This window comes from Pristiophorus japonicus, chromosome 4 (assembly GCF_044704955.1).
Source record: "Pristiophorus japonicus isolate sPriJap1 chromosome 4, sPriJap1.hap1, whole genome shotgun sequence".
Lineage (NCBI taxonomy): Eukaryota > Metazoa > Chordata > Chondrichthyes > Pristiophoridae > Pristiophorus > Pristiophorus japonicus.
In genome coordinates, this window is record NC_091980.1 from 8,407,727 (window position 1) to 8,434,806 (window position 27,080).

Here is a 27,080-nt window from a genome sequence, read left to right on the forward strand (position 1 = left end):
CTGCTCCGCCATTCATGGCGTCTCATCCGAAAGACGGCACCCCAGTCCTGCACTGGGAGTGTCGGCCTGGATTATGTGCTCAAGTCTCCAGTGGGCGATACATAAACAGGTACCGGTTGAACCTCTCTTATCCAGAACTCCCTGATCCGGAGCCACCCCTCGTCCAGAACCATTCCCGGCCACCGGGTGGTGCATGCGCAGAACTCCGACGTGAACAAATTGAAGGACTTCCTCGCTGCCGACGCCCGCAATCGCTGGCCTGACCCCGCGATCCACCGCCCCCCTCCATGATCTTTCTGCCGCACTCCCAGCCCCAAGCCAGCCAGCCCCGATATCCCCCCCCTTGCTCAGTACCTGTACCATCCAATTTAACGTGACCACCCCTCGTCCGGAAAAATCCCTTATCCAGAACCGGCCGGGTCCCGAGGGTTCCCGATAAGGGAGGTACGACCTGTACAGCCTATGATCATCTTCTTCACTTTAAATTGGTAACAAAATGCAGATTAACACCGATCTTATACTTGAGGATAGTTCATTAACCAACAGTTTTAACAACGAGGACGGGACCCGAGCCCATAAATTCCCAAACCTTGAGTTTACCGGGGGAGAGACCTAAGATCCCTCGGTAGTGCGGAGATTAGGGTGGGGGTGGGGTCACACTCCCGGCTAAAGAGGAGCAAATGTTGGAAAATACCAATGACCACTCTCTGCTTGTTTAAACAGGAGATACAGTTTGATGTTGACAGACGTTTGTGCAGATGCTGTCTGGCCTGCTTCGCGTTTCCCCGATTGTATTTCAGAATTCCGACATTCATTTCCCCCCCCCCCCCCACAGAACAGAGATGGTCCGGGAGCAATGGACAACTTTAAACAAGGAGCTGGATCGACATCTGTTGAGATGGTGGATTGGGGGAAGGAGGGGGTCCCTTCTGCTTCGGCTCTCCTCCGGAATCGAGGATGACTTGCTTCCACACTGTGAGTTCCCAGGTGACTGAGGAGTCCGATGCGGGATCTACAGTCTACGGCAACATAAAATGGAAAGACCCCCAAAAGTAAGGCTAAGGTGCCTTGAACATAAAATGAATTACCAATTGAAATTTGATTAGTCATGGTTCCTTAGTCATGGTAACTAGAGAATATACTAATCAACAGGGTACAGACAAAATGTAATCAAGGAAATGGGACAGATGGTAACTAGAATAACCAAATTACCAGGGCACAAACAAATGTGTCGTCAAAGGTGATGGGCCAGATTACAGAATAGTATAAACCCGATGGGAAACTCCACCTAGGCAGCGAGAACCGAGGAGCAACACTCAGCAGAAGCAGAGACCCTTGACAAAACAGTGTTAGTACGGACCGGACCTATTGGGCAATATAAAGTGCAAGTAGTGAGTCTTGTACTTCTGCATTAAATGAACATTAACGGTACCGCCTTTGGCTAGTGTGTCATTTGGTACTTAACTCTGGAACCGTCGCAGGCAACTACTAGCCACACGACTAGCGAAATTGCCGTTTGAGCAACAAGTCTCTGTCACAGGTGGGGCAGACGGTGGTTGGAGGGACAGGTGGGTGGGGGGGCTTTGTTTGTCGCACACTCCTTCCGCTGTTTGTATTTGGTTTCCGCGTGCTCCCGGTGAAGAGACTCGAGGTGCTCGACGCCTTCCCAGATGCTCCTCCTCCACTTTGAGCGGTCTTGGGCCGGGGATTCCCAGGTGTCAGTGGGGATGTGACATTTTTTTTGAGAGAAATTAACAGCACTGTTTTAATTATTTTAATTTCCCATCGCAGGGAGGGTAAGGAACCGATGGTTAGGAGAATCAAACAGTGGTGAGATTGGGGCCCATGACAGATTAAACGAACACGGGACACTGGATAGAATGAGCTTGATGAGTTGAGTTATATTTTCTTGCTCTGGACTTTATCGTATGCAATAAATTATATTAAAGTTAGGAAATTCACACATACACCAAGCTACAATCTACATCACGTTCGACATTATCCTGCTATATAAGGATTGCCTTCGCTTATAAGTGTCAGTAGTGGCTCAGTGGGCAGCACCCTCTCCTCAGAGTCAGAAGGTCATGGGTTCACGTCCCACTCCAGAAGCAGGAGCACAAAAATCTAGGCTGACATTCCCAGTGTCGTGCTGAGGGAGCGCCGCACTGTCGGAGGGTCAGTGCTGAGGAATCGCCGCACTGTCGGAGGGGCAGTGCTGAGGGAGCGCCGCACTGTCGGAGGGGCAGTGCTGAGGGAGCGCCGCACTGTCGGAGGGGCAGTGCTGAGGGATCGCCGCACTGTCGGAGGGGCAGTGCTGAGGGATCGCCGCACTGTCGGAGGGGCAGTGCCGAGCGAGTGCAGCACTGTCGGAGGGGCAGTACTGAGGGATCGCCGCACTGTCGGAGGGGCAGTGCTGAGGGAGCTCTGCATTGCCGGAGGTGCTGTCTTTCGGATGAAATGCTAAACCGAGACCCAGTCTGCAATCTTAGGTGTACGTAAAAGATTCCATGGCACTATTTTGAAGAAAAGCAGGAGAGTTCTCCCCAGTGTCCTGGCGCAATATTTATTCCTCAGCCAACATCACTAAAACAGGTTGTCTGGTCCTTATCACATTGCTGTTTGTGGGAGCGTGCTGTGTGAAAACTGACTGCCAAGCCTTGGTTGTAATGCGCTTTAGGACACTCGAGCTTGTGATAAACGCTATATTAATGCACGACCTTCTTTACTTTCTGTGTGATGAGTCACTCAGTTGCATTGCAGAGAGCTTCACATTTCGGGTCGCGCTCCCATTGATTTCCACAAATCTCGGCTTGTTCACACCAACAGACCTGGCCGTTGTGGTTCAGGGCTTATGAGACAATAGAAATAAACAATCACCATCCCACTTCCCAAACCGCCACGCGTGCAAACCCAACACAGAACTCACCATTCGAATGTACGGGTTTTCTCCCAGGCATGTCTGGCACAGGATGGGAAAATCCTAATCGCACAATAGAGAAAGTGTCAGTGACATCTCCACAATACAACTCGCAACAAAGGACAACAAGAACAAACACAAGTCTGGAAACGTGACAACTTCACAACAGGCCCACCAGTACTGTACCCCAGTGTTATAGTGACAGATCTGTACCCACCAGTACTGTACCCCAGTGTTATAGTGACAGATCTGTACCCACCAGTACTGTACCCCAGTGTTATACAGTGACAGACCTGCACCCACCAGTACTGTACCCCAGTGTTATAGTGACAGACCTGTACCCACCAGTACTGTACCCCAGTGTTATACAGTGACAGACCTGTACCCACCAGTACTGTACCCCAGTGTTATACAGTGACAGATCTGTACCCACCAGTACTGTACCCCAGTGTTATACAGTGACAGACATGTACCCACCAGTACTGTACCCGAGTGTTATACAGTGACAGACCTGTACCCACCAGTACTGTACCCAATGTTAAACAGTGACAGACCTGTACCCACCAATACTGTACCCCAGTGTAATACAGTGACAGACCTGTACCCACCAGTACTGTACCCCAGTGTTATACAGTGACAGACCTGCACCCACCAGTACTGTACCCCAGTGTGATACAGCGACAGACCTATACCCACCAGTAACGTACCCCAGTGTTATAGTGACAGACCTGTACCCACCAGTACTGTACCCCAGTGTTATAGTGACAGACCTGTACCCACCAGTCCTGTACCCCAGTGTTATACAGCGACACACCTGTACCCACCAGTACTGTACCCCAATGTAATACTGTTTCAGACCTGTACCCATCAGTACTGTACCCCAATGTTATACGGTGTCAGATCTGTACCCTCCAGTACTGTACCCCAGTGTTATAGTGACAGACCTGTACCCACCAGTACTGTACCTCAGTGTTATACAGTGACAGACCTGTACCCACCAGTACTGTACCCCAGTGTTATACAGTGACAGACCTGTACCCACCAGTACTGTACCCCAGTGTTATACAGTGACAGACCTGTACCCACCAGTACTGTACCCCAGTGTTATACAGTGACAGACCTGTACCCTCCAGCACTGTACCCCAGTGTTATACAGTGACAAACCATGCCAAAAATTGCTGGTCACAGGATTGTATGAAGGGACCTTGAGAAAATCACTATCACTTGGGGGGGTAGTACTGGACAGGCTAATGGGACTCAAGGTAGACAAGTCCCCTGGTCCTGATGAAATGCATCCCAGGGTATTAAAAGAGATGGCAGAAGTTATAGCAGATGCATTCGTTATAATCTACCAAAATTCTCTGGACTCTGGGGAGGTCCAGTGGATTGGAAAGCAGCTAATGTAACGCCTCTGTTTAAAAAAGGGGCAGACAAAATGCAGGTAACTATAGGCTGCTTAGTTTAACATCTGTAGTGGGGAAACTGCTTCAAGCTATCATGAAGGAAGAAATAGCGGGACATCTCGATAGGAATAGTGCAATCAAGCAGACGCAGCATGGATTCAAGAAGGGGAAATCATGTTTAACTAATTTACTGGAATTCTTTGAGGATATAATGAGCATGGTGGATAGAGGTGTACCGATGGATGTGGTGTATTTAGATTTCCAAAAGGCATTCGATAAGATGCTACACAAAAGGTTACTGCAGAAGATAAAGGTACGCAGAGTCAGAGGAAATGTATTTGCATGGATCGAGAATTGGCTGGCGAACAGAAAGCAGAGAGTCGGGATAAATGGGTCCTTTTCGGGTTGGAAATCGGTGGTTAGTGGTGTGCCACAGGGATCGGTGCTGGGACCACAACTGTTTACAATATACATAGATGACCTGGAAGAGGGGAGAGAGTGTAGTGTAACAAAATTTGCAGATGACACAAAGATTAGTGGGAAAGCGGGTTGTGTAGAGGACACAAAGAGGCTGCAAAGAGATTTAGATAGGTTAAGCGAATGGGCTAAGGTTTGGCAGATGGAATACAATGTCGGAAAGTGTGAGGTCATCCACGTTGGGGAAAAAAAACAGTAAAAGGGAATATTATTTGAATGGGGAGAAATTACAATATGCTGCGGTGCAGAGGGATCTTTAGTTTGCAGGTGCAGCAGGTAATCAGGAAGGCGAATGGAATGTTGGCCTTCATTGCGAGAGGGATGGAGTACAAAAGCAGGGAGGTCCTGCTGCAACTGTACAGGGTATTGGTGAGGCCGCACCTGGAGTACTGCGTGCAGTTTTGGTCACCTTACTTAAGGAAGGATATACTGGCTTTGGAGGGAGTACAGAGACGATTCACGACACTGATTCCAGAGATGAGGGGGTTACCTTATGATGACAGATTGAGTAGACTGGGTCTTTACTCATAAGACCATAAGAACATAAGAACATAAGAAGTAGGAACAGGAGTAGGCCATCTAGCCCCTTGAGCCTGCTCCGCCATTCAACAAGATCATGGCTAATCTGGCCGTGGACTCAGCTCCACTTACCCGCCCGCTCCCCGTAACCCTTAATTCGTTAATTGGTTAAAAATCTATCTATCTGTGATTTGAATACATTCAATGAGCTAGCCTCAACTGCTTCCTTGGGCAGAGAATTCCACAGATTCACAACCCTTCTGGGAGAAGAAATTCCTTCTCAACTTGGTTTTAAATTGGCTTCCCATTATTTTGAGACTGTGCCCCCTAGTTCTAGTCTCCCCGACCAGTGGAAACAACCTCTCTGCCTCTATCTTGTCTATCCCTTTCATTATTTTAAATGTTTCTATAAGATCACCCCTCATCCTTCTGAACACCACCAGTACTGTACCGCAGTGTTATACAGTGACAGACCTATACCCATCAGTACTGTACCGCAGTGTTATAGTGACAGACCTGTACCCAGCAGTACTGTTTCCCAGTGTTATACAGCGACAGACCTGTACCCACCAGTACTGTACCCCAGTGTTGTACAGCGACAGACCTGCACCCACCAGTACTGTACCCCAGTGTTATACAGTGACAGCCCTGCAACCTCCAGTACTGTACCCCAGTGTCATACATTGATTGACCTGTACCCACCAGTACTGTACCCCAGTGTTATACAGCGACAGACCTGTACCCACCAGTACTGTACACATGTTATACAGTGACAGACCTGTACCCACCAGTACTTTACCCCGTTATACTGTGACAGCCCGGTACCCACCAGTACTGTACCCCAGTGTTATGCAGTGACTGACCTGTACCAACCAGTACTGTACCCCAGTGTTATACAGTGACAGACCTGTACCCACCAGTACTGTACCCCAGTGTTATACAGTGACAGACCTGTACCCACCAGTACTGTACCCCAGTGTTATACAGTGACAGACCTGTACCACCAGTACTGCACCCCAGTGTTATACAGGGACAGACCTGAACCCACCAGTACTGTACCCCAGTGTTATACAGTGACAGTCCTGTACCCACCTGTACTGTACCCCAGTGTTATACCGTGACAGACATGTACCCATCAGTTCTGTACCCCAGTGTTACACAGCGACAGACCTGTACCCACCAGTACTGTACCCCAGTGTTATGCAGTGACAGACCTGTACCCACCAGTACTGTACCCCAGTGTTATACAGTGACAGCCCTGCAACCTCCAGTATTGTACCCCAGTGTCATACATTGATTGACCTGTACCCACCAGTACTGTACCCCAGTGTTATACAGTTACAGACCTGTACCCACCAGTACTGTACACGTGTTATACAGTGACAGACCTGTACCCACCAGTACTTTACCCCATTATACTGTGACAGACCTGTACCCACCAGTACTGTACCCCAGTGTTATACAGTTACAGACCTGTACCCACCAGTACTGTACCCCAGTGTTATATAGGTGTATCCACCAATACTGTACCCGTGTTATAGTGACAGACCTGTACCCACCAATACTGTATACCCCAGTGTTATACAGTGGCAGACCTGTACCCACCAATACTGTACCCCAGTGTTACACAGTGGCAGACCTGTACTCTCCAGTACTGTAGCCCAGTTATAGAGGGACAGACTTGTACCCACCAGTACTGTAACCCAGTGTTATACAGCGACAGACCTGTACCCAACAGTACTGTACCAATTTTATACAGTGACAGACCTGTCCCCACTAGTACTGTACTCCAGTGTTATACAGTGACAGACCTGTACCCAGCAGTACTGTACCCCATCGTTATACAGTGATAGACCTGTACCCACCAGTACTATACCCCAGTGTTATACTGTGACAGACCTGTACCCAGCAGTACTGTACCCCAGTTATACAGTTACAGACCTGTACCCACCAGTACTGTACCCCAGTTATAGAGGGACAGACTTGTACCCACTAGTACTGTACCCGTTATACAGTGACAGACTTGTACCCACCAGTACTGTACCCCAGTGTTATACAGCGACAGACCTATATCCACCAGTACTGTACCCCAGTGCTATACAGTGACAGACCTGTACCCACCAGTACTGTACCCCAGTGCTATACAGTGACAGACCGATACCCCCCAGTACTGTACCCCAGTGTTATACAGTGACAGATCTGTACCCACCAGTACTGTACCCCAGTGTTATACAGTGACAGACCAGTACCCACCAGTACTGTACCCGTGTTATACAGTGACAGACCTGTACCCACCAGTACTGTACCCAGTGTTATAGTGACAGACCTGTACCCACCAGTACTGTACCCCAGTGTTATACAGCGACAGACCTGTACCCACCAGTACTGTCCCGTGTTATACAGTGACAGACCTGTACCCACCAGTACTGTATCCCAGTGTTACAGCGACAGACCTGTACCCACCAGTACTGTACCCGTGTTATACAGTGACAGACCTGTACCCACCAGTACTGTATCCCAGTGTTAGTGACAGACCTATACCCATCAGTACTGTACCCCAGTGTTATACAGCGACAGACCTGTACCCACCAGTACTGTACCCCAGTGTTAAACAGTGACAGACCTGCACCCACCAGTACTGTACCTGTGTTATACAGTGACAGACCTGTACCCACCAGTACTTTACCTGTTATACAGTGACAGACCGGTACCCACCAGTACTGTACTCCAATGTTATACTGTGTCAGACCTGTACCCAGCAATACTGTACTCGTGTTATACAGTGACAGACCTGTACCCACCAGTACTGTACCCCAGTTATACAGTGACAGACCTGTACCCACCAATACTGTACCCCAGTGTTATACAGTGGCAGACCTGTACCCACCAGTACTGTACCCCAGTGTTATACAGTGACAGACCTGTACCCATCAGTACTGTACCCCGCTGTTATAGTGACAGACCTGTACTCAGCAGTACTGTACCCCAGTGTTATACAGTGACAGACCTGTACCCAGCAGCACTGTATCCCAGTGTTATACAGTGACAGCCCTGCAACCTCCAGTACTGTACCCCAGTGTCATACATTGATTGACCTGTACCCACCAGTACTGTTCCCCAGTGTTATACAGCGACAGACCTGTACCCACCAGTACTGTACACGTGTTATACAGTGACAGACCTGTACCCACCAGTACTTTACCCCGTTATACTGTGACAGCCCGGTACCCACCAGTACTGTACCCCAGTGTTAGAGTGACAGACCTGTACCCACCAGTACTGTACTCGTGTTATACAGTGACAGACCTGTACCCAGCAGTACTGTACCCCATTGTTATATAGTGACAGACCTGTACCGTACCCCAGTGTTATACTGTGACAGACCTGTACCCACCAGTATTGTACCCCAGTGTTATACTGTGACAGACCTGTACCTACCAGTACTGTACCCCAGTGCTATACAGTGACAGACCTGTACCCACCAGTACTGTACCCCAGTGCTATACAGTGACAGACCTAGACCCATCAGTACTGTACCCCAGTGTTATACAGTGACAGACCTGTATCCACCAGTACTGTACCCCAGTGTTATACAGCGACAGACCTGTACCCACCAGTACTGTACTTGTGTTATACAGTGACAGACCTGTACCCAACAGTACTGTATCCCAGTGTTAGTGACAGACCTATACCCATCAGTACTGTACCCCAGTGTTATACAGCGACAGACCTGTACCCACCAGTACTGTACCCCAGTGTTAAACAGTGACAGACCTGCACCCACCAGTACTGTACCTGTGTTATACAGTGACAGACCTGTACCCTCCAGTACTTTACCCGTTATACAGTGACAGACCGGTACCCACCAGTACTGTACTCCAATGTTATACTGTGTCAGACCTGTACCCAGCAATACTGTACTCGTGTTATACAGTGACAGACCTGTACCCAACAGTACTGTACCCAAGTTATACAGTGACAGACCTGTACCCACCAATACTGTACCCCAGTGTTATACAGTGGCAGACCTGTACCCACCAGTACTGTACCCCAGTGTTATACAGTGACAGACCTGTACCCATCAGTACTGTACCCCGGTGTTATAGTGACAGACCTGTACCCAGCAGTACTGTACCCCAGTGTTATACAGTGACAGACCTGTACCCAGCAGCACTGTATCCCAGTGTTATACAGTGACAGCCCTGCAACCTCCAGTACTGTACCCCAGTGTCATACATTGATTGACCTGTACCCACCAGTACTGTACCCCAGTGTTATACAGCGACAGACCTGTACCCACCAGTACTGTACACGTGTTATACAGTGACAGACCTGTACCCACCAGTACTTTACCCCGTTATACTGTGACAGCCCGGTACCCACCAGTACTGTACTCGTGTTATACAGTGACAGACCTGTACCCACCAGTACTTTACCCCATTGTTATATAGTGACAGACCTGTACCGTACCCCAGTGTTATACTGTGACAGACCTGTACCCACCAGTACTGTACCCCAGTGTTATACTGTGACAGACCTGTACCTACCAGTACTGTACCCCAGTGCTATACAGTGACAGACCTGTACCCACCAGTACTGTACCCCAGTGCTATACAGTGACAGACCGATACCCACCAGTACTGTACCACTATTATACTGTGACAGATCTGTACCCACCAGTACTGTACCCCAGTGTTATACAGTGACAGACCAGTACCCACCAGTACTGTACCCGTGTTATACAGTGACAGACCTGTACCCACCAGTACTGTACCCAGTGTTATACAGTGACTTACCTGTACCCACCAGTACTGTACCCCAGTGTTATACAGTTACAGACCTGCACCCACCAGTACTGTATCCCAGTGTTATACCGTGACAGACCTGTACCCAGCAGTACTGTATCCCAGTGTTAGTGACAGACCTAGACCCACCAGTACTGTACCCCAGTGTTATACAGCGACAGACCTGTACCCACCAGTACTGTACCCGTTATACAGTGACAGACCTGTACCCACCAGTACTGTATCCCAGTGTTAGTGACAGACCTGTATCCACCAGTACTGTACCCCAGTGTTATACAGCGACAGACCTGTACCCACCAGTACTGTACCCGTGTTATACAGTGACAGACCTGCACCCACCAGTACTGTACCCGTGTTATACAGTGACAGACCTGTACCCACCAGTACTTTACCCGTTATACAGTGACAGACCGGTACCCACCAGTACTGTACCCCGGTGTTATAGTGACAGACCTGTACCCAGCAGTACTGTACCCCAGTGTTATACAGTGACAGCCCTGCAACCTCCAGTACTGTATCCCAGTGTCATACATTGATTGACCTGTACCCACCAGTACTGTACCCTAGTGTTATACAGCGACAGACCTGTACCCACCAGTACTGTACACGTGTTATACAGTGACAGACCTGTACCCACCAGTACTTTACCCCGTTATACTGTGACAGCCCGGTACCCACCAGTACTGTACCCCAGTGTTATACAGTGGCAGACTTGTACCCACCAGCACTGTACCCCAGTGTTATACAGTGGCAGACCTGTACCCACCAGTACCGTACCCCAGTGTTATACAGTGACAGACCTGTACCCACCAGTACTGTACCCGTGTTATGCTGCGGCAGACCTGTACCCACCAGTACTGTACCCCAGTGTTACACTGTGACAGACCTGTACCCACCAGTACTGTACCCGTGTTATGCTGCGGCAGACCTGTACCCACCAGTACTGTACCCCAGTGTTACACTGTGACAGACCTGTACCCATCAGTTCTGTACCCGTGTTATACACCGACATGCCTATACCAACAGTACAGTGTTATGAGTGTTATACAGTCTCCCCTGACCCGCTTATAATAATGGGTGAATCTGTCAGTACTCGAGACAACTACATATATAGTTAATACACGCCTGCAATCCAGCCTGGAATTAACCTCCCGATAGGGGGTCAGCACCTCTGGAACTGGGCTGCCTGCAAGCAACTGGCATTTCTACAGTGCTGGAATTGTAGAATGCCTTTCCGAGACACTTTAGAGAGAAAAAAACGTCAGTAAAAAATGGACAAACACCGAACCATTTCACAGGAACAGGTGGCCACTCAGCCTTTTTCTGCCATTCAATGAGATCATGGCTTATGTGCGAGATTGGTTACCGCTCTCCCTCTGGAGGGAGTGCAGCACAGGTTGACCAGAATGATACCCAGAGTTCAAGGGTTAAGTTACGAGGAGAAATTACATATATTAGAGGTGTATTCCCTGGAATTTAGACGGTTAAGGGGTGATCTGTTCGAAGTTTTCAGGCTATTAAGGGGAACAGATAGGGTAGATGGAAATTATTTCCAGTGGTTGGGGATTCTAGGACGAGGGGGTACAGTCTAAAATTTAGAGCCAGACCTTTCAGGAGTGTTTTAAGGGATATTAAAGATAATAAGGGATGTGGGCCAAAGGCGAGTATATGGAGTTAGGTCACAGATCAGCCATGACGTCAGTAAATAGCGGAACAAGCTCGAGAGGCTGAATGGCCGACTCTGGCTCCTGATGTCCAGAACAACTTGCATTTATATAGCGCCTTTCACAACCACCAGACGTCTCAAAACGCTTTACAGCCAATGGAGTACTTTATGAAGTGTAGTCACTGTTGTAATGTGGGAAACGCAGCAGCCATCTTCTGCACAGCAAACTCCCACACTACAGGAATGTGATAATGAGCAGATAATTTTTTTTTTTTGTTATGCTGATTGAGGGATATTGGCCCAGGACACCAGGGATAACTCCCCTGCTCTTCTTCAAAATAGTGCCATGGGATCTTTTACATCAAGCCGAGAGCACAAATGGGGCCTCGGTTTAACATGTCATCCGAAAGACGGCACCTCCGACAGAAAGAGGTAGGTTTTAAGGAACATCTTGAAGAAGGAGGTAGTGAGACAGAGAGGTTGAGGGAGGGAGTTCCAGAGCTTGGGGCCCAGGCAACAGAAGGCACGGCCACCAATGGTTGAGCGATTATAATCAGGGATAATCAGGGAGTTTCGACAAATGAGAGGTGATTTTATTGAAACATATAAGATTCTGAGGGGGCTGGACAGGGTAGATGCAGAGAGGATGTTTCCCCTCGTGGGGGAATCTAGAACTAGGGGGCATAGTTTCAGAATAAGGGGCCGCCCATTTAAAACGGAGATGAGGAGGAATTTCTTCTCTCAGAGGGTTGTAAATCTGTGGAATTCTCTGCCCCAGAGAGCTGTGGAGGCTGGGTCATTGAGTATATTTAAGGCGGAGATAGACAGATTTTTGAGCGATAAGAGAGTAAAGGGTTATGGGGAGCGGGCGGGGAAGTGGAGCTGTGTCCATGATCAGATCAGCCATGATCTTATTGAATGGCGGAGCAGGCTCGAGGGGTCAAATGAACGACTCCTGCTCCTATTTCTTATGTTCTTATGGGCAAGAGATCAGAATTAGAGGAGTACAGACATCTCGGGGGATTTTGGGGCTGGAGGAGATTACAGAGATAGGGAGGGGCGAGGCCATGGAGGGATTTGTAAACCAGGATAAGAACTGTGTGATGATTGCAGCAGTTCAGGAAGGGCTTCATTGGCTGGATGGTGCTGAGAGAAATTGGGGTCTTTCAGGGTCAGGATCCAGCGCTCAAACCCCGCCCGGGACCCCTCACTGCCCCGGGCCTGGTCCTAACCCCGGGACCCCTCACTGCCCCGGGCCTGGCCCTAACCCCCGGGACCCCTCACTGCCCCGGGCCTGGTCCTAACCCTGGGACCCCTCACTGCCCCGGGCCTGGCCCTAACCCCCGGGACCCCTCACTGCCCCGGGCCTGGCCCTAACCCCCGGGACCCCTCACTGCCCCGGGCCTGGCCCTAACCCCCGGGACCCCTCACTGCCCCGGGCCTGGCCATAACCCTGGGACCCCTCACTGCCCCGGGCCTGGCCATAACCCTGGGACCCCTCACTGCCCCGGGCCTGGTCCTAACCCCCGGGACCCCTCACTGCCCCGGGCCTGGCCATAACCCCAGACCCCTCACTGCCCCGGGCCTGGTCCTAACCCCCGGGACCCCTCACTGCCCCGGGCCTGGTCCTAACCCCAGACCCCTCACTGCCCCGGGCCTGGTCCTAACCCTGGGACCCCTCACTGCCCCCGGCCTGGCCCTAACCCCAGACCCCTCACTGTCCCGGGCCTGGTCCTAACCCTGGGACCCCTCACTGCCCCCGGCCTGGCCCTAATCCCAGACCCCGGGACCCTCTCACTGCCCCGGGCCTGGCCCTAACCCCCGGGACCCTCTCACTGCCCCGGGCCTGGCCCTAACCCCCGGGACCCCTCACTGCCCCGGGCCTGGCCCTAACCCCCGGGACCCCTCACTGCCCCGGGCCTGGTCCTAACCCCCGGGACCCCTCACTGCCCCGGGCCTGGTCCTAACCCCGGGACCCCTCACTGCCCCGGGCCTGGCCCTAACCCCGGGACCCCTCACTGCCCCGGGCCTGGTCCTAACCCCGGGACCCCTCACTGCCCCGGGCCTGGCCCTAACCCCCGGGACCCCTCACTGCCCCGGGCCTGGCCCTAACCCCCGGGACCCCTCACTGCCCCGGGCCTGGCCCTAACCCCCGGGACCCCTCACTGCCCCGGGCCTGGCCCTAACCCCCGGGACCCTCTCACTGCCCCGGGCCTGGCCCTAACCCCCGGGACCCCTCACTGCCCCGGGCCTGGCCCTAACCCCCGGGACCCCTCACTGCCCCGGGCCTGGCCCTAACCCCCGGGACCCCTCACTGCCCCGGGCCTGGCCCTAACCCCCGGGACCCCTCACTGCCCCGGGCCTGGCCCTAACCCCCGGGACCCTCTCACTGCCCCGGGCCTGGCCCTAACCCCAGACCCCGGGACCCTCTCACTGCCCCGGGCCTGGCCCTAACCCCCGGGACCCCTCACTGCCCCGGGCCTGGCCCTAACCCCCGGGACCCTCTCACTGCCCCGGGCCTGGCCCTAACCCCAGACCCCGGGACCCCTCACTGCCCCCAGGCCTCTCCCGCCGGCCCCCGGCCCCGCTCACCGCGTCCTCCCAGTTCTGCCGGTTGTAGGTGTTCGCCCCGAGCGAGGTGGCCATCGTCCCGCCGCTCCTCCGCGATCCCGCCGTGCACCGCTCCCGCCACTCCTCCGCGATCCCGCCGTGCACCGCTCCTCCGCGATCCCGCCGTGCACCGCTCCCGCCACTCCTCCGCGATCCCGCCGTGCACCGCTCCTCCGCGATCCCGCCGTGCACCGCGCCTGCGGGGCGGGAGTGGCGCTGAGCGGCCTGCAGTGCTGGGGAAGCCGAGGGTCGGGGTGTGCTGGGGCCCGGGTGGGACCTCCCCCCCGCTCAGGGGGCCGTGGCGCCGCCGCCCTGACACCGGGCCCGGCCAGTGACACAGCGCCCCCTTCAGTCTGCTCCCACCGCCCGCTCCGCATCACAGGAACCCGCTGCCTGAACCTTCCATCGGAGCAGAGACAATACATGCAGGAGTAGGCCATTCGGCCCTTCTAGCCTGCACCGCCATTCAATGAGTTCATGGCTGAACATGAAACTTCAGTACCCCATTCCTGCTTTCTCACCATACCCCTTGATCCCCCTAGTAGTAAGGACTACATCTAACTCCTTTTTGAATATATTTAGTGAATTGGCCTCAACTACTTTCTGTGGTAGAAAATTCCACAGGTTCACCACTCTCTGGGTGAAGAAGTTTCTCCTCATCTCGGTCCTAAATGGCTTACCCCTTATCCTTAGACTGTGACCTCTGGTTCTGGACTTCCCCAACATCGGGAACATTCTTCCTGCATCTAACCTGCCTAAACCCGTCAGAATTTTAAACGTTTCTATGAGGTCCCCTCTCATTCTTCTGAACTCCAGTGAATACAAGCCCAGTTGATCCAGTCTTTCTTGATATGTCAGTCCCGCCATCCCGGGAATCAGTCTGGTGAACCTTCGCTGCACTCCCTCAATAGCAAGAATGTCCTTCCTCAGGTTAGGAGACCAAAACTGTACACAATACTCCAGGTGTGGCCTCACCAATGCCCTGTACAACTGTAGCAACACCTCCCTGCCCCTGTACTCAAATCCCCTCGCTATGAAGGCCAACATGCCATTTGCTTTCTTAACCGCCTGCTGTACCTGCATGCCAACCTTCAATGACTGATGTACCATGACACCCAGGTCTCGTTGCACCTCCCCTTTTCCTAATCTGTCACCATTCAGATAATAGTCTGTCTCTCTGTTTTTACCACCAAAGTGGATAACCTCACATTTATCCACATTATACTTCATCTGCCATGCATTTGCCCACTCACCAAACCTATCCAAGTCGCTCTGCAGCCTCATAGCATCCTCCTCGCAACTCACACTGCCACCCAACTTAGTGTCATCCGCAAATTTGGAGATACTGCATTTAATCCCCTCGTCTAAATCATTAATGTACAGTGTAAACAGCTGGGGCCCCAGCACAGAACCTTGCGGCACCCCACTAATCACTGCCTGCCATTCTGAAAAGTCCCCATTTACTCCTACTCTTTGCTTCCTGTCTGCCAACCAGTTCTCAATCCATGTCAGCACACTACCCCCAATCCCATGTGCTTTAACTTTGCACATTAATCTCTTGTGTGGGACCTTGTCGAAAGCCTTCTGAAAGTCCAACTACACCAGATCAACTGGTTCTCCCTTGTCCACTCTACTGGAAACATCCTCAAAAAATTCCAGAAGATTTGTCAAGCATGATTTCCCTTTCACAAATCCATGCTGACTTGGACCTATCATGTCACCTCTTTCCAAATGCGCAGCTATGACATCCTTAATAATTGATGTTAAGGAATCACCAGCATGTAATAGTGCAGGCAACTGAGCTAATGTGCTACAAGGTTTTGTTAAATAAAAAACATTTAAACTGAACATTAGTCTGAAATCATCAGTATTTCTGTACAAACCAACCTACCCCCTCCCCCGTTTCTCCGCCCCCCACCCCTTCTCTCTTCCCCTCCTGACCTGACTCCAAGCCGCCTGGCCGAGGAAGTCCTCAGGCGATGCTTCATTGGGGGAGGGAGGGGGGCGCGGTAACGGCTGAAGCGCTGCTTGGACGGATACGGGAGAGGACGATCCCGAGGTGGGAACATGCTCCGAGCCAGAAGCAAGAGGTTGCTGCTAGCTCTCGTGTGGTTAGCAATGGGGGTGTGTCACCTTGGGGTGCAGTGACCCGCTCCGGGACCACTGGGAGCCCTCTGCCACCAGTGTTCCTGACTAGCAGCTCCAGGGCCTCCTCCATCCCTTCCATGTTATTTGTTGGACAAAACTCGGTGCCAACTATGTTCTCGGTGCTTAGTGGGCTTTTTGCTGCTGGTGAATCTCCCTCGGGCCTCCCACAACAGCCAAGGAAGCACACACCACAGCCACACACACTTTCAATCTCTCTGAGCTCCCTCTCTTTCTGTCTCCTCTTCTGCGCATGTCATTTTGACCCTTGACCTCCTGAATCGCGGGAATCGAGCGTTGCCATGCCGTTGCTAAGGACGGCACACTTTACGGCAGAAGGTCAAAAAAATTTAACGCTAACGCCCATTTGATATCGCTCGCGGTAACGCTCATTTTCAAAAGTGTAAACTAGGTGTTTTGAGAATGGGCGAGAAGCCGGCGATCTGAAAATCCCTTTTTCAACTCCCATGCCGGAAATAACGCCCATTTTTGAGCGATAAGCACAAAAGTGGAGGTTCTAGTGCCTTATCTTTTGTGCCCCATTATCCAAAAATGCACGCCTTGTGGGATCCTTTGTGGTCCTGGGTTTTCGCAGACCTGTAGGCTCCATAGGGAACTGGTTTTCCCCCTCCGGCCACTCAATCCAGGGGCTTCTCTGCCTGATTGTATCAAACCCTTTGTCTCGATGTGAATCGGGTCTCGCTCCTGACCGCAGAGATTGCGTTAATCAGTAATGACTCACCACCTGCCCCGGGCTGGCATTCATTCTCCCGCCCAACAGTCCCACCGGTTTCTTTTAAACCATTTTAGTCCGTGGCCTCTTGCTGTGCCTCGATCGTGAACAACATTCGATCCACATGAACCTTCCCGATGTATTCACTAATTTTGACCAAGTACTGCTTAATGCCACATACCCGAATAATTGTACCAATGTCCCATTTGCGTGGACTTGTCCTTTTCAATGGACTGAGAACTCTGACCTGATCACCCTTCTGAAAGCACTCTCTTTAGTACCGACCGGAATGATAATGATGCTTCTGCACAGATTGTGCCTTCTCTCCCTTATCAGACAAGTTTGTTTGCAATAAACTGAGACGCGTCCTCGGCCTACGCTTCATCAGTAACTCAGCAGGTGTGTACCCTGTTGTAGAATGAGGCATAGTTCTTTATTTGAAAAGAAAACTCGCTCACCTATGCTTCATGCTCACCGATGATCCAATCTGTCGAACTTGCTTCCGCAAAGCCTCCTTGACAATCCTGACCGACCTTTCAGCTGCACCATTCGAAGCAGGAGGACATGGTGCTACCAATGTTTGTTTGATACCGTTGTGTCTGGCAAAATTCACAGGTTGCACGGACCGAAATTGAGGCCCATTATCTGACACCATTTCTTCGGGCAGGCCAAATATCCCGCAATTCATCTAATCTACGCTCTGTAGTCGTAGATAACCCCATATGCCATACCTCTAGTCATTTTGAATGGTTATCGATTAGAACCCAAAAATTATCACGGACCCTCTCGCAAAAATCAATATGTATTCGTTGAAGTGGTCTCGTTGGCCAAGTCCATGTTTGCAACAGTGTTTTATCTGGCATTGCCCTGCAAGCTTGCCAGATAGTGCACTCACTTACTAATACCGCTCACCTTTATCCAGATTTCCCTCTCTGTGCCATTGGCTATCAACACATCACCTTGATTGCACAAACAGTGAATCATTCCCTGTAAGATCTGATCCATGGTAGCCTGAAATATCTTTGGTGAAGACTTGGGGCAACCTAGTGTATAACTATAAACCTTTGTGTGTGTGTTGACTGTCAGATACTGCTGATTATCCTTGTCAATGTTGAGTTGAGCATAGGCGTGGGAGTGATCCGGTTTTGTGAAGACTTTGGCTCCTGCCAGTTCTGCACACAGGTCATGTGATGTCGGTAAAGGGGACTGTTCATCATCAACTGCTTGATTCCGGGTAATTTTATAATCCCCACAGAGCCGTACCGTTTTGTCTGCCTTCGGAACGACACCTCGCGGGGTGGCCCAGTCACTCCCATCAGCCTTCACTCCATTTTTCTCCAACCTATCAAGCTCTCGCTCAACCTGCGATTTTAATGCATGTGGTACCGGCCTTGGTCTACAAAAAATAGGTTTGACATCTGACCTAATCCGAATATGTGCATTGTATCCCTTGATGCCCTCGTATGAGTCCTCAAACATGTTCGCATATTTCTCCAGCAGAGTATCTAGCCGAGACTTAACCATTTCTGTACTACAGACGCTGTACCAATCCAAACAAAGCACTCTTAACAATCTTTGTCCATAAGTGTCGGCCAATTGAGGTATTTCGCTATAATAGGTAATTTTGCTGGTTGCCCCTGGTATTGTACTATACACTATAGGGATTGCCTATGGTGATGATGACTAAGCGTTTTCAGTTCTGCTGAGTTCGCCTTCAGTGGTATGCCCCTGAAATTCTTGCAATACACATCCTGACTCATTATTGAGCAATCAGCCGCTGTATCTATTGTCATATTAATCCATTGATTATTTATCAGTGCTAACGTTCTGAAATCCTGACATAAGGAATGTACTGACTTGCCCTTCACTGCGTATACACCAAAACCTACACTTTTTTGATCGGTTTCCACTCAGTGAAGTCTCTGATTATCATTGGGCCTATCCTTGGATTTACATGTGGCTGCATTGTGTCCCCTTATTAGGCAACAATAGCATCTTGTCCACTTGAACCAACACTGTTGTGCGGTATGGTTGCTATTACACCTATGACATCTATTCTCATTGGTTTCATAACTCTTCCTCCGACTTTTTCAGAACGGGGCAGAGTGATCTTAAGTACCGTTCAGAAAAATCCAACCTTAATTGAAGGAAATTGGAGCTCAGGCCCGCTGCAATCCCAGGCCGAATGGTCTCGCCACTCCCGGCCAATCCCAGGCCGAATGGTCGCTCCGCTCCCGGCCAATCCCAGGCCGAATGGTCTCGCCACTCCCAGCCAATCCCAGGCCGAATGGTCTCGCCACTCCCGGCCAATCCCAGGCCGAATGGTCGCTCCGCTCCCGGCCAATCCCGGGCCGAATGGTCGCTCCGCTCCCGGCCAATCCCAGGCCGAATGGTCTCGCCACTCCCGGCCAATCCCAGGCCGAATGGTCTCGCCACTCCCGGCCAATCCCAGGCCGAATGGTCTCGCCACTCCCGGCCAATCCCAGGCCGAATGGTCTCGCCAATCCCGGGCCGAATGGTCGCTCCGCTCCCGGCCAATCCCAGGCCGAATGGTCGCTCCGCTCCCGGCCAATCCCAGGCCGAATGGTCTCGCCACTCCCGGCCAATCCCAGGCCGAATGGTCGCTCCGCTCCCGGCTAATCCCGGGCCGAATGGTCTCGCCACTCCCGGCAATCCTAGGCCGAATGGCCTCGCCGCTCCCGGCCAATCCCGGGCCGAATGGTCTCGCCACTCCCGGCCAATCCCGGGCCGAATGGCCTCGCCGCTCCCGGCCAATCCCGGGCCGAATGGACGCTCCGCTCCCGGCCAATCCCGGGCCGAATGGTCTCGCCACTCCCGGCCAATCCCGGGCCGAATGGTCGCTCCGCTCACGGCCAATCCCAGGCCGAATGGTCGCTCCGCTCCCGGCCAATCCCGGGCCGAATGGTCGCTCCGCTCCCGGCCAATCCCAGGCCGAATGGTCTCGCCACTCCCGGCAATCCTAGGCCGAATGGCCTCGCCGCTCCTGGCCAATCCCAGGCCGAATGGTCTCGCCACTCCCGGCAATCCTAGGCCGAATGGCCTCGCCGCTCCCGGCCAATCCCGGGCCGAATGGTCTCGCCACTCCCGGCCAATCCCGGGCCGAATGGCCTCGCCGCTCCCGGCCAATCCCGGGCCGAATGGTCGCTCCGCTCCCGGCCAATCCCGGGCCGAATGGTCTCGCCACTCCCGGCCAATCCCGGGCCGAATGGTCGCTCCGCTCACGGCCAATCCCAGGCCGAATGGTCGCTCCGCTCCCGGCCAATCCCAGGCCGAATGGTCTCGCCACTCCCGGCAATCCTAGGCTGAATGGCCTCGCCGCTCCTGGCCAATCCCAGGCCGAATGGTCTCGCCACTCCCGGCAATCCTAGGCCGAATGGCCTCGCCGCTCCTGGCCAATCCCGGGCCGAATGGTCGCTCCGCTCCTGGCCAATCCCAGGTCGAATGGTCGCTCCGCTCCCGGCCAATCCCGGGCCGAATGGTCTCGCCACTCCCGGCAATCCTAGGCCGAATGGCCTCGCCGCTCCTGGCCAATCCCGGGCCGAATGGTCGCTCCGCTCCCGGCCAATCCCGGGCCCAATGGTCGCTCCGCTCCCGGCCAATCCCGGGCCCAATGGTCGCTCCGCTCCCGGCCAATCCCGGGCCAGGAGGAATGCACAAGAGTTTAATCAATTTTTGCACTCATCAATATGAACGATATAAGTCTTCAACAAAGAAGGACTTTTTATTTTGGACGCCAGTTCTGAACATTTCATTCTCACGTTGGTATAGAAAGGATCAGGAGGAGATTAAACCTCCTCTCCTCTGGCTCAAATACGTGCTTTACCCCGACCTCAGCAAAGCTTCCCCTGTTGCACCATGGTGAACCTTTCCACTTCCTACACCAGCCGTCCGATCCACTTTCTCAGTTTGTTTGGTGGCCATTTGTATCTCTTATGTGCCATTTTGTACAGTGGACTTGTGCCGATTAGGAACTGCTGATACACAACATGGCCACATGAAAGGCATGTTCCATCACTGCAGGAGCTTGAAGAACCATCACACAAAGTGCGATGCCATCCTATAGAACAAATTCCAGGAGTCTGTAGATTTGGCCCAACCCTTTCCATTCTGTTCCAGTGATATTAATAAGTGGTTATGTTAACTTAATGATTATGGTTTTAGGCCAGCAACCTAGGTGTCATTTAGTTCAGCATCCAACATGGCATGTTGCATCAAAAGCTGTGCCATTGCTAATAGTTTTATAATAGACTGTACCGATAAAATGAAAATGGAGTTAATGACAGAAGTTGAGCTAAAATGATTTAGACGAAGGAATTGAGTGTAATATCTCCAAGTTTGCAGATGGCACTAAGCTGGGTGGCGGTGTGAGCTACGAGGAGGATGCTAGGAGGCTGCAGGGTGACTTGGACAGGTTAGGTGAGTGGGCAAACGCATGCAGTATAATGTGGATAAATGTGAGGTTATCCACTTTGGTGGCAAAAACAGGAAGGCAGAATATTATCTGAATGATAACAGATTAGTAATACAGAAAAGGGGAGGTACAACGAGACCTGGGTGTCATGGTACATCAGTCATTGAAGGTAGGCATGCAGGTACAGCAGGCAGTAAAGAAAGCAAATGGCATGCTGGCCTTCATAGCTAGGGGATTTGAGTATAGGAGCAGGGAGGTCTTACTGCAGTTGTACAGGGCTTTGGTGAGGCCACACCTGGAATATTGTGCACAGTTTTGGTCTCCTAATCTGAGGAAGGACATTCTTGCTATTGAGGGAATGCAGCGAAGGTTCACCAGACTGATTCCTGGGATGGCAGGTGTGACATATGAGGAGAGACTGGATCAACTGGGCTTATATTCACTGGAATTTATAAGAATGAGAGGGGATCTTATAGAAACATATAAAATTCTGACGGGGTTAGACAGGTTAGATGCAGGAAGAATGTTCCCAATGTTGGGGGAGTCCAGAACCAGGGGACACAGTCTAAGGATAAGGGGTAAGGCATTTAGGACCGAGATGAGGAGAAACTTCTTCACTCAGAGAATTGTGAACCTTTGGAATTCTCTACCACAGAAAGTTGTTGAGGCCAGTTCATAAGATATATTCAAAAGGGAGTTAGATGTGGCCCTCACAGCTAAAGGGATCAAGGGGTATGGAGAGAAAGCAGGAATGGGGTACTGAAGTTGCATGATCAGCCATGATCATATTGGTGCAGGCTCGAAGGGCCGAATGGCCTACTCCTGCACCTATTTTCTATGTTAATCAAAGACACCTTGAAATGTCGCAACGGTTGATTTGCTCAGGAAAGGGCTTGGAATCCTCAAGGGGTTCACCAGCTCCAATTCCAGTGTAACCGTCTCAGTATCAGGGTCTTCCTGCTGCCCCTACATTCTCCTGATGTAGGTGAACAATATCTGGACTAATGGCTTCCTGATCCTGCTCTTCTTCCACTTCGGGTGCATCTTCTGTCTCTTCCAGATGTGCAACATCTGCAAAACATAACAGGGATACTTGGTTAGCAGCAGGGGAGGAAGTGGAAGTGTAGCTCACCCATGCAGCACGTAACAGTTAGCCAACCCAGACGGTGCAATTTACAGGGCTTACCCTCTCTCGGTAACCAGGGCCCAGTTTCCACATTGGTGATTGATCTCCTCCTGTGAGATTTAATCATATCAGCGATCCTCTGTTCCATGGCTGTTAATTGCAGCCTACTTGTTGATCAATTGACCAGCTCCGCTGGGCGGGCCACATTGTCCGCAACCCTGATGCGAGACTCCCAAAGCAAGCGCTCTACTCGGAACTCCTTCAAGGCAAAGGAGCCAAAGGTGGGCAGCAGAAACGTTACAAGGTACACCCTCAAAGCCTCCCTGATAAAGTGCGACATCCCCACTGACACCTGGGAGTCCCTGGCCAAAGATCGCCCTAAGTGGAGGAAGTGCATCCGGGAGGGCGCTGAGCACCTCGAGTCTCGTCGCCGAGAGCATGCAGAAACCAAGCGCAGGCAACGGAAGGAGTGTGCGGCAAACCAGTCCCACCCTCCCTTTCCTTCAACCACTGTCTGTCCCACCTGTGACAGAGACTGTAATTCCAGTATTGGACTGTTCAGTCACCTGAGAACTCACTTTTAGAGTGGAAGCAAGTCTTCCTCGATTCCGAGGGACTGCCTATGACACCTGTCACGTGTAGAAAATTATATTTTTACCCGGCGTCTACGCAGAGACCTTTTGGCACACACTACAAGCTCCGCCCCCAGAATTAACTTCAGTTAGCTCGGCGCCAAAATTAAATGTTAATTTGGGGAAGCTACCGATTTTTTGGGGGTGCAAACAGGCAAAAAAAACGTACGTTATTGTACGCGGGTGGCAAAAATCGGGAAGGTGGAAAATAGGGGCCCATAGTTCTCTGCACCAATCATGACTGACAGAATAGCTTTCATCTTCCTGTGCACTGCTTGATTCCTTATTTGTAAATTTGCCACACCAGCTGGGACTTCATTGACATCATCAGCTCTAAAAAAAACCTTTGCAATCTATCACTGGAGTGTCAAAACCGATTCCTTATTCTTCTCAAAGCACAAAAATGACTGACATAATTCGTTGTCACATCTATATTGCCTTCTTAGCTTATTGGCTGTTAATCACTCTCAATACTCTTGAATTTCTTTTCAATGACTCAAAATGGCTTTCCACAAGCTCTTTTTGTCAGTTCAGCACTGTTCAGTACTCACAAAAACAAATGTTACGACCAGACGCTCACTCGGGAGTTATACTGCCGGTATATCTCCTTGCTGTGCTGCACTTGCATTTGCTTTCTCATAAAAGAAAATTCCACCAAAAATTTCTTCATGAAGAAAATCCCATCCTCGTCATCATTTTGTAAGGTATTTGCTTCATGGGCTCCTTGCTTAAGAATTCACAGCAACACATTGCTATTAAGAACTAGTTGGTTTATTAGCAAAAGTTTAACAATCACACTACACATTACCAGTTCAACTATTTTAGTTGTGCACTTTAAACAAATGTCCCCTGCGGGGGGGGGAGGTCACACTCCAAATTAAATATAATTAAAAATCTGAGTAGATCTATCGACACAGGACCCTAGATCACTCACAACCATCGAAGCACGATTTTTTGGCTGTCTCCCTCCTTCCTCCGATCTTCAAAATGGTGCCCGTAGTGCCCATTCCCAATCGGTAAAACCCGGGGAAAGCAACTATTTCACGGCGATGTTTTTGGCCTTCCATCAGCCCAGCCTTGTGATGGCGATGTGCCGAAAGTTGGGATGGGCCTTGTATGGGCGATCAGTTGGGCAAAGTGATCCGAAACCTGGGGGCTTAATTTTCAGGCGATATTTCTGGCCTTGTTTCAACTTTTTCCCCAAAATGGACGATAGAGGTCCGTTTTGGGCGATATATGGGCCATAGATGGGCGATGTGTAGTGGAAAGTCTAGCCCCATAGAACGGTTACAGCCATTCAGCCCGTCGTGCCCGTGCCGGCTCTCTGCAAGAGCACCTCAGCCAGTCCCACTCCCCCCCGTCCTCTCCCCGTAGCCCTGAAAATATTTTTCCTTCAGGTACTTATCCAACTCCCTTTTGAAAGCCACGATTGAGTCTGCCTCCACCGCCCTCTCAGGCAGCGCATTCCAGATCCTCACCACTCGCTGCGTAAAAACAGTTCATCCTCATGTCGCCTTTGGTTCTTCTGTCAATCGCCTTAAATTCACCCATCACCCCATCCTCCCTGATCTACCTTCGCACTCAGTCCAGTAACCTTCTCGATTTTATCAATATCTATCTTGTTTTCAAATCCCTCCATGGCCTCGCCCCCTCCCTAGCTCTGTAACTTGCTGCGGCCCCACAACCCCCCGACATAAATACAGGCACTGGTGATGCCGCCCATTATATTGTATTTGCCTCTGTGTCCCTCCCCAACAGCACTGTGGGAGCACCTTCACCACACGGGACCGCAGCGGTTCAAGAAAGCAGCATTTGAGCACACAGTCGTGGCTGAAGCTACCCACAGCTCATTGGAGCCAATGGCATCCCTGGGCTGGGCAGAGCCAGCTGGTTCCTGGGGCCCCTGGGTTAAGGGAGGGGAGAAATCAGCCGGAGTCTCCACAGTGTCACGATCAGGCACTCCTTCTGCCAGTGTCTACGACTCAGGTACATAAGAACATTCCTTAGAAAATACTTGCATTGGAGGCTGTTCAGAGAAGGTTCACTGGGACGAATCCGGAGAAGGGAGGGGGTTGACTAATGAGTAAAGGTTGAGTAGGTTGGGCCTCTACACATTGGAGTTCAGAAGAATGAGAGGAGACCTTATCGAAACATAGAAGATAATGACGGGGCTCGACAAGCTGGATGCAGAGAGGATGTTTCCACTGATGGGAAACTAAAACTAGGGGACAGAGTCTTAGAATAAGGGGCCGCCCATTTAAAACTGAGATGAGGAGGAATTTCTTCTCTCTGAGGGTTGTAAATCTGTGGAATTCTCTGCCTCAGAGAGCTGTGGAAGCTGGGACATTGAATAAATTTAAGGCAGAGATCGACAGATTTTTGAACGATAAGGGAATAAAGGGGTTATGGGGAGCGGGCGGGGAAGTGGAGCTGAGTCCATGATCGGATCAGCCATGATCCTATTGAATGGTGGAGCAGGCTCGAGGGGCCAAATTGCCTACTCCTGCTCCTATTTCTTATGTTCTTATAAGAATTAGGAGCAGGGGTCGGCCATTTCGACAAAATGTTCACCTATAATGCTAAATGTAAAATTGAATGGCTTACCCGTAGCCATGGAACTGGACACTAGAGCCAGCCAATCCATCGTGAGTAAAAAGATATTTGAGAGACTGTGGTGCAAAAGGGCATTAGACCAGCCCTGAGCCCTATCCACATGAAACTGAGAACGTACACCAAAGAGCTTATCACTATCCTGGGCAGCGCCATGGTCAAGGTCACCTACGAGGGCACGGTGTACGAACTGCCACTCTGGATTGTCCCGGGCGATGGCCCCACACTGCTTGGAAGGAGCTGGTTGGGCAAAATCCGCTGGAACTGGGATGATATCCGAGTGCTATCACATGTCGATGAGGCCTCATGTACCCAGGTTCTGAACAAATTTCCTTCCCTTTTTGATCCAGGCATTGGAAACATTTCCAGGGTAAAGGTGCGGATCCACTTGGTCCCAGAGGCACGACCCATTCACCACAAGGCGCGAGCGGTACCTCATATGACGAGGGAGAGAGTGGAAATCGAGCTGGACAGGCTGCAACGCGAGGGCATCATCTCCCCAGTGGAATTCAGCAAGTGGGCCAGCCCGATTGTTCCAGTACTCAAAAGTGATGGCTCGGTCAGGATTTGCGGCGATTATAAAGTAACTATTAATCGTTTCTCACTACAGGACCAATACCCGCTACCTAAGGCAGACGACCGATTTGCGACACTGGCAGAAGGCAAGACGTTCACCAAGCTCGACCTGACTTTGGCCTACATGACGCAGGAGCTGGAGGAGTCTTCGAAGGGCCTCACCTGCATCAACACGCACAAGGGACTGTTCATCTACAACAGATGCCCGTTTGGAATTCGGTCGGCTGCAGCAATCTTCCACAGAAACATGGAGAGCCTACTCAAGTCGGTACCACACACGGTTATCTTTCAGGACGACATATTGGTCATGGGTCGGGACACCGCCGAGCACCTACAAAACCTGGAGGAGGTCCTCCAGCGACTGGATCGCGTAGGGCTGCGGCTGAAGAGGTCAAGGAAAGATCACGGCGGACGGCATTCGGCCCACAG

General features: G+C 51.3%; 1 protein-coding gene across 1 annotated transcript in view; it reads right to left on the reverse strand.

The window, feature by feature from the left end:
* Positions 1 to 14,620, reverse strand: part of rbm22 (RNA binding motif protein 22) — a 33,924-nt gene extending 19,304 nt beyond the window's left edge. Inside the window, exons 1-2 of the mRNA XM_070877995.1 lie at positions 14,380 to 14,620; positions 2,927 to 2,980 (exon numbers count right to left, since the gene is read on the reverse strand). Of these exons, the coding sequence (XP_070734096.1) occupies positions 2,927 to 2,980; positions 14,380 to 14,433 (108 nt within the window). The 5' untranslated portion in view covers positions 14,434 to 14,620. The remainder of the gene's footprint in view (positions 1 to 2,926; positions 2,981 to 14,379) is intronic.
* Between the last annotated feature and the right edge of the window lie 12,460 nt (positions 14,621 to 27,080).